This window comes from Neovison vison, chromosome 8, assembly GCF_020171115.1.
Source record: "Neovison vison isolate M4711 chromosome 8, ASM_NN_V1, whole genome shotgun sequence".
NCBI classification, from domain to species: domain Eukaryota; kingdom Metazoa; phylum Chordata; class Mammalia; order Carnivora; family Mustelidae; genus Neogale; species Neogale vison.
The window spans coordinates 44,985,160-44,999,249 of NC_058098.1; the positions used below are offsets into that span (position 1 = coordinate 44,985,160).

Genomic DNA, 14,090 nt, shown 5'->3' on the forward strand with positions numbered 1-14,090 from the left:
GTTCCTGACCTCAGGAAGCAAACAGTTTAAGTGAAGGGCAGTGAACAAACCAACTAAATTGACAAAGTCAACTAAAACCTCCTCTAGTGGCTCATTCACTTCTAAGTCTTCTGTTGCAGAAGCTCACAGGAAATTACAGATGAATAGGTGAGGACTGTATCTTGTGCCCATTTCTGTTCTGTTCTGTTTTCTCAGCTCAACTCAGTATCCCCCTTAACATGACCTTTGTCGTAATTTCCCTCCCCCACCTCAAGCTCTAGAGTTTTCTAGAATTTTCTAACAGGGATATCCCATAATATCATTCTTTCTTCTCCTGTCTGGGGTTGAATGGAGGGTGTGCAGTTTAAACTCATTAGAAGACTCATTGTCAATTTCAAGGAACACTTCCTTTAGCCTTAGAAGGTCTACTTACATACCATGATATGTGTTTTATTCCTTCTCGCTGGGACATGTTGGTCTCTACATTTAAAATTATCCCTTTGTCTGAGGCATCCAGGTAGCTCAGTTAAATGTCCGCCTCTTGATTTCGGCTCAGGTCATGATCTCAGGGTCATAAGATCAAGCCCTGTGTCAGGCTCCACGTTCCAGGTTCCATGTTCAGTCTCCTGCTTGAGGATTCGCCCTCTCTTTCTCTCTCTGCCCCTCCCCCTGCTCACTCTCTCTCATGCTCTCTCTCCAATAAATAAATTCATCTGAAAAAAAAAAAAGTCTCCTTTTATCTAAAAATGCTAACTTAGTGTCATTAGAAAAATAAGAATTATAAATGTATTCCCAAGACATGGAGGTAAGAATCTATTTTCTCCCCCACATTGTCGCTGGTTTGGTATGTAATTAAATGGCTTACAGAATTTCATCTCTTTTATCTTTGAAATAACTTACTACCACAAGGCACATTTAATTTCTGTTTATAAAATATGAGTCAGCAAAGAAAGCTTTCTTTTTACTTCACTATTAAGGAAATAAAAAACAGAAATAAACTAGGCTTCCAATGTGTGGCACATATTTGGTAGATATTCAGACAAAGAAAAGGAAGAGCTCACTTGATTTAAAAAATCTTACATACCTGGTGTTTCCCTGCGCCTCCCCCAGCCCGCACCCCCGAAGAAAACCTGTAGTTGGAGGAACAGAAAGGAAGGAAATATTCTGCTTTCCTTCAAAAATGACTTGTACTCCTGCTTATGGGCAAAATAATCCCTTTATAAAGCAGCTGAAGGAGTCTTCATTTGCAGTTGTCACTGAAAGACATTTTCAGGCTGGGAAGAATTTTTTTCAAGGTATTTAAAAACCATCTCTCCCAACAAAAGAAAAATGTGTTTTTTTCAGGTCAGCTCATCATACCTGATGATGAATATGTTTTTAATTAAAGCCTGCACACATGGATTTACTGAAAATCATTGTGCTGCCTGATCACTCTCCTGAGACACCCAACCATCCTTGGTACTGATGGCTAACTCTTGACACCCTGAGGCCACTTTGTGTATTCAGCAGTTAGAAAGGTGATTTCTGAGGCCTGGCAGCTGTTGGCGTGAAAGCTATTGTGTGGGAAACAGAAGCCATTCTGTTCTGTTCCCCAGCCGCCTTTGTATCATTGATACAGGAGCTGTTTCATAAATGGGGTCTAATTCTTTACCAGGGAATTTCATTACTGCCCATGCTACAGTGTTTTTTGTGTGCACTTCTGGATAGGAGAGGGGAATGTCTGAACATATCTCCTACAGAAGGAATCTTGGAGTAATGACCTCTGTTAGGATGCTGGCATTTTAAGTCTGTTAATTAGACCTGTGATCAGATGCCATCATACCAACATCTATGATTCCTGTCTTCCTCACTGTAAACCACTAGACCCTGGGCTGGCTAGAGTGAATCGGCTGCCATCCTGCTCATCTTGGAAATTAATTAGCACACAGTACATGGTGGCTCCCACAGATACCAGAATAAACTACTTTTCTCAAAAAATTCCTTTTTGACATGTCTTGGGAAATTCTTATCGAGCAGGTTAGAGTGATATTTATTTGAAGAACAGACATTTTTTCACCCAAATGATACATCCATTATTGTCATTTAGAAAATGTGTCAACTTAAGGAATTTTCAGTTGCATATAAAAGAAATAAACTGTCCTAAACAACCAAGGAAATGGGGTGGGCTGCCTCTTTCTCCCCAGCTATTTGTCCCTCCCTAGGTTGTGCTCTTACTGGGTGCCTCTGAGGTTCCTCTCATGACAGGCAGGTCTACTTCCCCATCTTGTGGGTGATGGGCTCAGCCACATGACTTGCTTTGGCTAGGCTGAAGAAGTTGCCAATTCTAACTTTTTACACTCTACCATTGCCAAAAACACATTCGCCAGCTATCTCTCATCAAAATAAATGTAAGAGACATGGAGGCCAAGTTGGAGCCACATCCAGCTGAACCCAGCCTTCAACAACAAACTTCTAGCTGACCCAGAGATATGTGAGTGAGAACAAATGACAACTGTTTTAAGCCAGTGCCTTTTGTGGTAGTTTGTTATGCAGCCCCACTGTGGCGATAGCTAAGTGGTATTTGTTGCTCATATAACTGAAGACTCCAAAGGTAGCATGGGCTCCAGATAGAGTTTGAAAGGAATTCCTATTCCACTTCTCAGTGTTTCTCTTGAGGCTTCAACCAGGATGGTTTCCTTCTTGGTGGCATGATGACTAAACCACTTCAGGCTTCACACCTATACCCCAGTACTATCTAGAAGATTAGAGGTTTTTCTTTTTCAACCATAATATAAAAGTCCCTCAGAAAGTTAAAAATAGAACTATCCTATCATCCAGCAATTACACTACTAGGTATTTACCTAAAGGATACAAAAATACAGATTTGAAAGGGGTTCCTGCACCCCGATGTTTATAGAAGGATTATCAAAAGCCAAACTGGAAAGGGCCCAAATGTCCATCAACTGATGAATGGATAAAGAAGAGGTGATATACATATATAATGGAATACTATAGTAATATAATGGAGTATTAGGCAGCCATCAAAAAGAATGAAATCTTGCCATTCACCAGAACATGAATGGAACTAGACTGTATTATTCTAAGTGAAATTAATCAATCAGAGAAAGAGAGCTACCGTATGATTTTACACATATGTGGAATTTAAGAAACAAAACAGATGAACATATTGGAGGAGGGGGAGAAATAAGAGAGAGGGAAACAAACCATAAGAGACTCTTAAAGACAGAGAACAAACTGAGGGGTGCTGGAGGGGAGTGGGTGGGAGATGGGCTGGATTGGGGATGGGTATTAAGGAGGGCACGTGATATAATGAACACTGCATGTTGTATGTGAGTGATGAATCACTGAATTCTACTCCAGACACCAACATTGCACTGTATGTTCACTAACTAGAATTTAAATAAAAACTTAGGAAAAAGAAGGTCCTGGGCTTCACTCCGATTAGGCCAACACAGGTCATGTGTCTATCCTGGGCCAACTGTTGAGCAAGGAGGGTGGGATTATGGGAATTGATTTATATCAGTCAGAGTCCCCTCTTAAAGATGGAGGCAAGCTCCGTCTTCCACAATCCATAGTGTGCCTCATTAAAGGTGGGAACATGCTGAGAGGCATCAGCAGCATTAATTATGGAGAATCTAAAGTCTCCAAACATTATATTACATTGGGTCAAGACTGTTTCTACCAACATATTGGTAGGCTAGCTACAGCTAGAGAGAAGAGATTTATCCTCTAAATTTTACATGTTCCTTTGTAAATGGCAAAGCATGTGACCATACCCATGCTACCTCAAGTAGCAGAAGGTGCTCTAAATAGGACTTTACCATTGGACTCCCAAACTCCTAGTAAAAACCCCTGAGGGGTTTTAAGAAATGCAAAATAAACTTGGTCTATTGGAATTTGAAGATGTCTGAATTGTAGGATGAATTAATGCTAATGTAATCAGAATTCAACAGAGTGGGGTGCATTGGTGTGGATGTCATTCCACTGTCTTCTGGCCTCCATTGTTTCTGATGAGAAGTCAGTTGTAGTTCTTCCAGACACAGAGTAAGCATCAAATACAAATGTGTGTTGAATTAATAAATTAAAAATAGAACCATGGTCTTCTGACATGATCTAACATTCTTTCAAGAGTACCCCACCATCGCTTTGTAAAACCTTCCTCTGTATATTTACTGCTTCTACTGAAGACTCTGCAGGAAAGTGAATCAAATAAATCAACTCAGAAACATTTTTCAAATATGGACATTAAAATGATCACCAATTACTTTTTCTGTTTCTAAGAGTCCTCCCTGACCTCAGGTCATCTACAAGATTGACTAACCTTTATCATCCAACATGTTTTGTCATTCAACTAAGATTGTCATTTTACATAGATTACTGAGCCCCTGTGCGCAAGGCACTGTGTTAAGTAGCGTGATGGATCCAGAATGGAAAGAGTTCATACTTGCCTTAAATTACCCAACAATTGCAATCCAGTTGTTGTTCAAGTTTTCAAGTTAATCTTCGACAGAAGGACCCTTCATGAAACTCCAGATTCTCAAGGAGCAACTTGCCTATCTTCTTGTGGGATTATTTTTACATTACTGCTTCTAATCATAAAGGGTCTCAGTTCTATAGGAAACATCCATCAATAATAAGGCAAAAATGATGTAAACCAAGCATCTTGATGTGACCCAGACCAGGTCTTAGATGTAGTCCCATCTTCTTACATTAATATCTTCAAAATACCTTTCCCTAAATGTCACCATAGCTGTGCGTGGGCACTGTTCAGTCTGATTTCTGGGTAATGTCCTGGTTAAACAACTCCACATAATTGTCAGTCTGGGAGTACAGACTCGGCAATATTTTCCTCAAGTCTCTCTTCCTCTTTGTATCTTTTATTACAGTTGAGTTATGCCCTGAACCATACGAACAGAAAACTGACATTGGAACCTAAAATAACTGTCAATGCCAAGATTGTTGTGGTGGGTGCATCCAATGTTGGAATTTCCTTCCTAGAGACGTTGGTATTTTGGTGAGTTGTTTTACTTGATTTCTTTGTTTTTAAAGGAGCTCTTCTCTTCTACACCTGAGATAGTTTCTTGAAAGAAAAAACCGTGAGTTTTTTTGGTCACCTACACACCCTGTCTAGGTGGATTAATGAATCAGTGAAATATTCTAGACCTAAGGTTGGCAAACTATAACCCCTGGGTCAAATGTGGCTTTACCTGTGTTTGTAAATAAAGTTTTATTGGAACACAGTCATAGTCATTTCTATGTTGTCTCTGTTTTCTTGATACAGTAGCAGATTTGAGAGGCTGTTTATCCAGCAGTGCCTAAAATATGTACACTCTGACCCTTTCCAAAGTTTGCCAACCCCAATCTATACTAGTGTTTCCCTTATTGGCTGAATCATAAAAATCACCTACAACATTTGTCAAAGGGTAGATTCCCAGCCCCAGCACCATACCTACAGAATCCAAAACTTCTTGGGATGGCTCTGGGACTCTGTATTTTAGCAGGTGCTCCATACAATCAGGAAGGTTTGGAAATCAATTTTGATACTGCATATCACAAAGAGGCTTTCAGTAATGGAAGATGGGTTGGGACCTTTCTTCTAGCCCCTGCATTTTGGGTGTCAAGGAACAGAGAAAAACCCCACAGGGAAGACTGAGGCCCATGTGTCTCTCCAGCACTGCTTTGTTAACACTCACAGCTCTAAACGGGTTTCCTTTCAGAGCCCATTTTCCTGATAGGGGATTCCCAAGGGCTCTCAGCTTCCCCTGAGTAGCTCTCCATCTGCTCACTGAATTTCAGCCCCTCCCTGACAGGAAGAGCCCTAGGTTGTTGTCCCAGCACTTGGGTCATGGTCTGGCATCACCACCACCTGATGCAGGACCCTAGATGACTTGCCTCACTTCTCTCAGACTTGGTTTCCTCATTTATTTTATTTATTTTTAAAAATATTTTATTTATTTATTTATTTGACAGAGACGCTATGAGAGGGGGAACACAAGCAGGGGGAGTGGGAGAGGGAGAAGCAGTCTTCCCGCTGAGCAGGGAACTCGATCCCAGGACCCTGGGATCATGACCTGAGCCAAAGGCAGACACTTAACGACTGAGTCACCCAGGCACCCCTTTTCATTTATTTTTTTCTTTAAAGTCTCACGGATGTCTTAAAACACCCTAACTTTGGAGAACCACAGACTCCTGAATCAAATGAGTCCAGTTTTTTCTAAATCTTTTGCTCAGGATCACATGAGAAATTTTAGTTCCTATTTAAAACTATAGATGCTAAGAGATAAGAAGAAGATGAGAAACAATAGCCCGCTTCCCCCAACTCCTCCAGAAGCCATCAAAGGTAGCAGCCCAAGCGTGAGGCCTTGGAAGGGGTCAGACAAGGAAAGGGAGGGAGGAAATGACCCCTAACAGGTGTTTGCCCCTGGTTGATAAGGAGACGAGCTAACCTTGCAGGGTTACTCTGCTCATTTGATATCACATTAACCAGATAAAGATTTTTTTTTTCCACTTCCCAGCCTATTTGTGCAATTATCTGGAACATACCCCTAGTTAATCAGAAATAAGTCACATGTCATTATTGAAATCAGCAAGAGAGCTCACATGCTTTAAATATCATAGTCAGTCTATAGCAATCTTTCATTGCAAGAAAGAAATACTGAGAAGCATCTGGAAATATTCGTTTTCACATGTAAACCACACTACAGTTTGAGGGCTTGCCTCGTGCTGAGGGGTCTCTTCTCTAAGACTCCAAACAGCAAGTCACATGTGACCATTTCTGAATGATAAATTATTTGTGTGGACTGTGAAATTATAGTAGTCAAGCAGTTAGCAAAAACAGGTCTGAAGTCTTCGTTCACCTACATACTTATTCATTACATCTTATTTTAAATGATTACCTGAAGATATATACATATAATTTTCTTTTTGTGGAATCAACATAAATTTAATAATGACAAATAGAAATTTGGATATAAGTACTTGGTTGATTAAATTCCTCAATCAGACAGACCTTTTTAAAGCATTTTAAAGTACTCCTAGTTCTCTGTCATCATTACACAGATTACAGATGCTAAAAATAGACTGGTATCAGTTTACGGATCTTGAATCCTTCACAGAGGAAATAGTTTTCTCATTATTTTCCCTAATTATTTTAAATTAGCAATCACCATAGTAACCTACTGCATATTTTACTTTACCAGCTTAACTGCTATTTGAACTAGATGTTATAAATGATTTGACCTGAAATAAAATGGAAATGATCACCAAACATTGACCCCCCGGTGAGGATTAAACCCACGTTTTGGAGGCAAGATTTAGAAAAGTCATCCTCCTGATGTTTCTGCACTGCACTATTAGACTCAGCTGGGACACTGTGGTTCCCAGAAAGCCCACGTGAGGCCCAGTACAGCAACCTCTTTTTCCAGAAAATTTGGTAATTCTGTCATCTGGTGACAAAACATGTGGTGTCCTCACATCATGTACATGCCAAAAAATTACAAAGCATTTGTCTTCTTCAAAGGACACCAAAAGCAGTCGTACGTAAAATCTCTTCCCTTGTGACGTCCTTCTTTCCTGAAGTGCTGAGGCTCTGCTGGGGCAGCTGAAAGGACTTGCTCTAAGTCATCAACTAATCCAGTAGGAAGCAGCTCCGAGGGTGGGGGGAATCGTGAGGGTGATGTTTCGGTTTGTTTATTTATTTGTTTTAGTGCAACATTCTAGCCAGTCCTTAGCTGTTACCCATCCAGTTACATCTGCACAGACACACCTTCTTGTCTTTGATTGTCAGGCCTTGTCCTTGCTAGGGCATCTCCTTGTCCTTGCTAGGGCAAGGCCACCTGGGCCCCTCCGTTCCCAGTGATATGGGTGACAGGTGTTTTCCTAGGGACACATACCAGCATCCATTGGTGTGTCCCTGTCCTCCCAGTCCTGTTCAGTCCTCCAGTGCTGGGCTGAAGAGTGGCAATCCTGCTCTCAGAGCTTCCTGCACTCTCCATCTACCCTCCTACGTCTCCTAATTGGCTGGTGGAGGTATAGGGTAATTCAAGGTCAGGGTGAGGCTCAGGTAATTTGTAGCACCCCACCCCCAGGGGCCATCTGCCTTGTCTTCTGAGAGTGCTGTGTCCAAGAAAGTGCTGTGTCTGAGAAGAGCCCAGGAGGAAGTTGTGTTTAGGCTCCACACCCCACCCTATGGCCAGTATGGGCTCTGGCCACAGGCATCTTCTGGCCTGTCCCCATCACCTTCCCTGCCAGGGCATGGGCTCCCATGGTGATCACCAGGAGCTGAGCAAGGGACCAACAGCAAGCATGGAGTCAGGGCCAACGGAGCTTTCTTCGGGTAGGGGCTGATGAGGAGGAAACCCCCACTTATCCTGTAGTGTAGACAGCAATGAATTCGAGGGGGGCAAGGCAGCTCTTAAGATATTTTATTGTGAATCATCTAGGTTCTTTAGCATTCCAAGACATTTACATCATGGACCTGAACTGTTTTTAAGTTATGGTTCTCATAACTGATAGGTGGTATTCATTTGGTTGTCCTGCTCTTTGGGACTGAAAGTTCTTGGATTGGACAGTTAAGTATTTCATAGGCATTGCCCTTTCGGTACTGTTAGTAAAAAGACTTGTCTAAAACTCCAGTCATGTGAAAGAGCAGAAAGAACTTGGTGTTAGCTGTCAGCCCCCCTCTGCTGCCCACCCGTGCTGAGAGGGTCATGGCAGGGACCCCCCCATGGTGCTGCCAGCCCGAAGGTGTTGTCCCCTAGGAACTCCACCACTTGCATCTGGGACCTGAAGGGAACTTCCTCTTCTTGGATCAACAGCCAGGTCTGGAGGTGAGTGTCTATCATCTTGTCAAGGAAACGGTGTTTCCCAAAGAAGAGCTTCACAACAAAGTCTGAAAGCTCTTTTCAGAAAGCAGGAGGCCCTTTCCCACAAAACTTTAGGAAGTCCTATTTTTACCAATCGCTTCACGGACCCAGTGCAGCTCTGCCGAACTCCCCAAATGCCATGCTTTGACTACTTCAGGCTTTCTACCGAAGTACTCCAAAATCATTTTTTAAAGACAAATAGGGAAATGGTATGCCCCCCAAAAAGGAGCAGATGGGGCTCCTGGGTGGCTTCATCGGATAAGTGTCTGACTCTTGATTTCAGTTCAGATCATGAGCTCAGGGTCGTGAGATCGAGCCCGTGTCATGCTTATGCTTGTCTCTCTCCTCCTTCCTCTGCCCCTCCCCTACTCACACGTGCTCTCTCTCCCTAAGGGAAAAATAAAATAAAATAAAATAAAATAAGACAGGAGCCAGGTCTATGAACTCATCTTAACATTTTGCATCGTTTTTCCTCACGGTGAGGTCTGTGGAGTGGCAGCCATATCATCGCAGTCATCCGGGAGCTCACGAACGATGCAGAACCTCAGGCTCAGGCAGTGTCCCTGGTAGAAAGTGGTTCCCACCCCAACCCCCGCCCCCAGCCAAGAATTACACAGAACAAACAGCTCCTTCGCCATCTCTTGGGCATCAGCTCACTGAGCTGAAGCAGTTACGGGGTTTATTCTGTTTCAGCTCGTGTGTCTCTGTGCTTCTGAGCATCATATTATTTACTCCTAATTATGGAGCAGTCCCTTTTAATCCGTTATTTTAAAATCCTTCCTAATTAAATTCTGAGGTAAAGAATCTCTTGAGGAGCCTGCGGTGGCATCCTGGGATGCCAGTGACTGAAAGCAGTCCAGGGTGGTGTCCCCACGACCCTTTGTGTGCCTAGAGAAACCCACTCTTCCAGTTTCAGAACATGCTGGTGGCTGCGAAGGCCCCAGGCTCACCTTCCCTTCCACTTTCACCACACGGAAGAGTTTTCTCAACAAAGACAACCGAATAATCTCATCGAGGGGGGACATCTCTGCCTTTCTGCCTAAACCTACGTCCGTCATCTGGTTGGGTGGGCTGCGGTGACTAAGGGAAGCTGGGACTGTGGAGGGCATATTTGTGAAGCCTCAGTGGGGACCAGATGAACTTTCCTCCTGGTAGCGGGCCACACATCCGGCACAGCTGTGGGCTCTGGCAGCCGCCCGCCCAACGCTGGCAGCTTAATTAGACTTTTTATCTCCCCATTCGTCTGAGGACATCTGAAACCTTCAGTGTAGCCTGTCACTAATTAGGTGACTAATTAAATAGTTAGTGCTTACTTGCTGATCTCAGAGCTAAACCCCCGTGAACAGGTTGGTGATTGTCATTGTTCTGTCCTGTCAGTCTCCACCCCCCTGAATGGATGGACACAGCCTCTCCCAGATTGTCCTTTTGAGACCCAGGCAAACACAGCACGGGTGTGAGCTGCTGCCCTCCGCTTTGCCCAGGGAGCAGGCAGAGATCAACAGGGGGCAGGTCGCATCTTGCCTCTTGTTCTGTTGACATCACAGTGGAACCTGTCAGGGGGCCCACACCGAGGCCCCTGTCTGGTGGCTGGGGTCGGGTGGGGGAGGGGAGAGGAGGGCCAACTCTGGGTGGAGCTCAGAGAAAGAGCTTCTTCCCCCAGAAAAGGATGATCCACACTCCCTGGTGTTGCTAATCACGGTTGAGTCTCCTAATCAGATTCCAAGATTTAAATGTAATTAATGTTCAGTGAGAAAAATTTTCATTTACCGAAATTGTCCATTCCTGCTCATTTCAGGATAACTTTTCATATCTACTACTGCCCACTTTAGAGACTCCTGGAACAAAAGAAAAGCGAGACTCTTTGAGCAATAGGAGGGCTTTGCAGGGATAAGCTTATTGTCAATTTGTGTGCGTGCGTGTGTTTTTTCTGTGATTCTTTGGGGTTAAGTAGGGCATTCATTCTTCATGGTCACAGAGAGTACAAACCACATGTGCAGACTGAGTAATAGACTCGCCCACCCCCCACCCTCTACTATCAGATCATTTCCATCATTTTCAAATGATGATGTCAGTGCCTGTCTTGGGTTGCATTCCTTCAAAAGCTGAAAACAGAGAATTTGGGTGTAGGCAGTTTATTTGGGGGTGATTCCAGGAAACTACCTGAGACTGCAGGGTGGTGGGGTGGGAAAGGGAGGAAGGTTAACAACACCCCCAAAAAGCATTGGTCAGTGGGTCGTTGTGTGCAACTGAGACGTAATTCCGTACTGGGGCCCTTGAAGGGACACAACCGAGAGTGGTCCCTCTTTGCATAACCCTCTTCCCTGGCACAAGGGTTAAATCAGGTGATGCATGCTAAGCATCTGGAAAAGCACTCAAAATTTATTAGACCAACACTGCCCCACTAATTAAATCTGCATATCTAGTTCCCTTGTGGTTGCTTTGCATTGTCTCTCCTATGAGGGAAGAGACTGGGGAGGTAGAGCCTTAATATGGAAGATGCTTTCTTCCCCAACGATTAGGGATGAATCATGGGTACTTCCTGCCACCCTATGTGTCTGTTCCTTCCAAAAGTTCTGGTCTGGCAAAGACCTTCTCTTGAAGTTCAGTTAAAATGGCCATGGTCTCTGGTTTAACATCAGGAGTACCAAGCAAGCTGACCAACGCTCTGGGGTGTTTCCATTTTGCAAAGCTGCTTGACTATGAAGAAAACTGGAGTTGCTCCCTGCCCTTTTAGCTCTCTACCCAGATTCAGGGATGTAGGGGCCACATCTCTGGCTCCCACTGACTGTCACTCTTTATGGGCTGCCATTGGAAGTTTCTTAGGCTCTTTTGTGATACTTGGATGTTTTGCAAACCTTAATCTGGACTTATTTTGGGTCCTCTATTCTGCCACTGACCTCAAGTTGATCATGTAAGTCTTAGGGGGCTCTGAGTACACTCCCAACCCCAAATCCAGGAGTTCCCTTAAAAAAAAAAAAAAAAAAAGCAAGGCCAAGACAAAAATTTCAATCTTTACTCAGGTGTCTCAAATACTTAATGGGATCATATATTTCCTTCATTAAAACTGGGGCACCTGGGTGACTCAGAAAGTTGGGCATCTGCCTTTGGCTCAGGTTATGATCCCACATCCTGAGACCCCAGCCCCCACATCAGACTCCCAGCTCAGTGGGGAGTCCGCTTCTCCCTCTTCTTCTGCCTCTCCCCCTGCTTTCTCTCTCTCTCTCTAATGAATAAATAAAATCTTTAAAAAAAATAAAATAAAACTGACATTAAACTCTCTCCACTTTTCTTAATCACCCAAAACCCCTGGAGCCTCTCATTTTTCTCTGCCTAGAACAGTGGTTCTCAAAATGGACCACCAACACGGACATCTTTTGGGAACTTGTTAGAAATACAAATTCTCAGGTCCCATCCCAGACCTACTATATTGGAAACTTGGAGAATGGGACCCAGAGATCTCTGTTTAAACAAGTCCTCCACTACTTGGATATCATTGGCACTGGTCAATATTATCCATCTCCATCCTACTGCCCCCACCTTTCTCATATGCAGCCTCACTCCCCAAAAGACTAAGGACACCATATGCTCCTAGTCACATCTCCCCGACCAGCCTCAGCTCTGAATCTACTAGTCACTTTCTTGCTTTCCCATAGTGCCCACCAACCGAATTCTGTTGATCTGGTATAAGCAAATAAAAGTGGCTACAAGCACTTCGAGGGAATAAGGATATATCAAAATGTCACTTCCCTTACACAATTTGATATTGGGTAGAAATTTGGAGGAGAGGCCTGGGAACCCAGGAATGGTCCTTCTGTAGGGCTGTCAGGTACCCTTCCTCTCTGGAGAATTGGAAAACTTGGAGCCACTGTATAAGACCCAAACCAGGCAAGGCCTGCTACTGGGCACCTGGCCTCTGGAGACCATGTTGATCTCTAACTTGAGTTCTCCAAAGAGAATTTCTTTCAAAGGGATAACCAGAATCTTCCCAATATATCATCATAGCAAGGCACTTGGGCTTAAAAAAAAAAAAAAAAAAAAAAACCAAAAAAAAAAGAAACCCACAAAACACTTGCATATCCTTGTGCTGGAGAAAAATGTTGTAATCGGCTTCCTAGACATGAGGTTAATGTTGATTAACTTTTTTATAAGCAACAGATTGTGAAAATTCCAGACTCAACAACTCTGTACATCAGAGCTACTTGTCGGGGTGGGGGTAGTAGTTTTAAAGTTTCCTGGGCCCCTGTTCCTGTGGCTATAATTCCCAGGCTAAGGTGAGTCTAGGAAAATGTATCTTTAAGACTCCCCATGTAACTCTGACATGCACCCTTGGTATTGTAACCAGTTATGTAGACATTTCCTCAAAATTATTGGTCTTATCTGTAAGGAAACCCATTTCCCCCTGTAACTGCTCATTGTAATTAACCTGTTTTTATGAGCTTGTTTTTCAAATCACATTTTCCAGTTCTCAAAAAATCATAGAACTTCTAGGTCATATCATTACTTCAGGGCTTACCAGGCATATTTATTAACTTATCTTTAAACATGACATAGCTGAAGGCATTACCCCATATCATTGTATTTACACACTAAATTGGACCTAGCAGAAAGCGTTTCATATACTTCATGTTTAAACTGTCACCAATAAGAATAAAGTTCCAACAAGAGCTATCTGCCAAGCATGAGGAAACCTGCCTGTATTGTGTTAAGAAAACTTTGTATCTACCAGCATTTGCCCCAAATATAAAACCCGTCCTCATCCCCACCCCCCACACCTCCAGAAGTGATCTCCCTCATTGTGGAATCCCCACAATGCTTTATTTCAGTCTTAGGGACCTGACTGATTGGTGTCTTCTAATTTGCCATCTTTTGTGTGCAGAGGCTTTCCAGATGGTCTTTTATAACTGCTGTCTTGTTAGTACATCTTGTACATGCTCCATGTATATAAAAACGTGTTTAAAGTATAAATGCATAACATATTTACTTCATACACACACACACACACACACACACGATCATTTCCCATACATTATAAAGCAAAATTCAATTTCATCTTAGTTTGTTTTGCTAGAACTTCCAAATTTTATTATTCTTCGTTCAGTGACCATTTCAAACATTACATTCATTTTCATTTTTTCAGTAAGGATTTGTGTTTTACTTCTATGCTGAGATACGCAAGCTATTCATCTGAGATCCTGAATCCCACACCTTCCCTCCAGTTTCTTACCTTGGCACCATCCCTCTCCCCTG

At 43.0% G+C, this 14,090-nt stretch overlaps 1 protein-coding gene across 1 annotated transcript in view; it reads left to right on the plus strand.

Annotated features, from left to right (window-relative positions):
• The window catches only part of CFAP61 (cilia and flagella associated protein 61), a 298,453-nt gene that overhangs the window by 160,304 nt on the left and 124,059 nt on the right, over positions 1-14,090 (plus strand). The window contains exon 17 of the mRNA XM_044263545.1: positions 4,866-4,993. Within this exon, the coding sequence (XP_044119480.1) occupies positions 4,866-4,993 (128 nt within the window). The remainder of the gene's footprint in view (positions 1-4,865; positions 4,994-14,090) is intronic.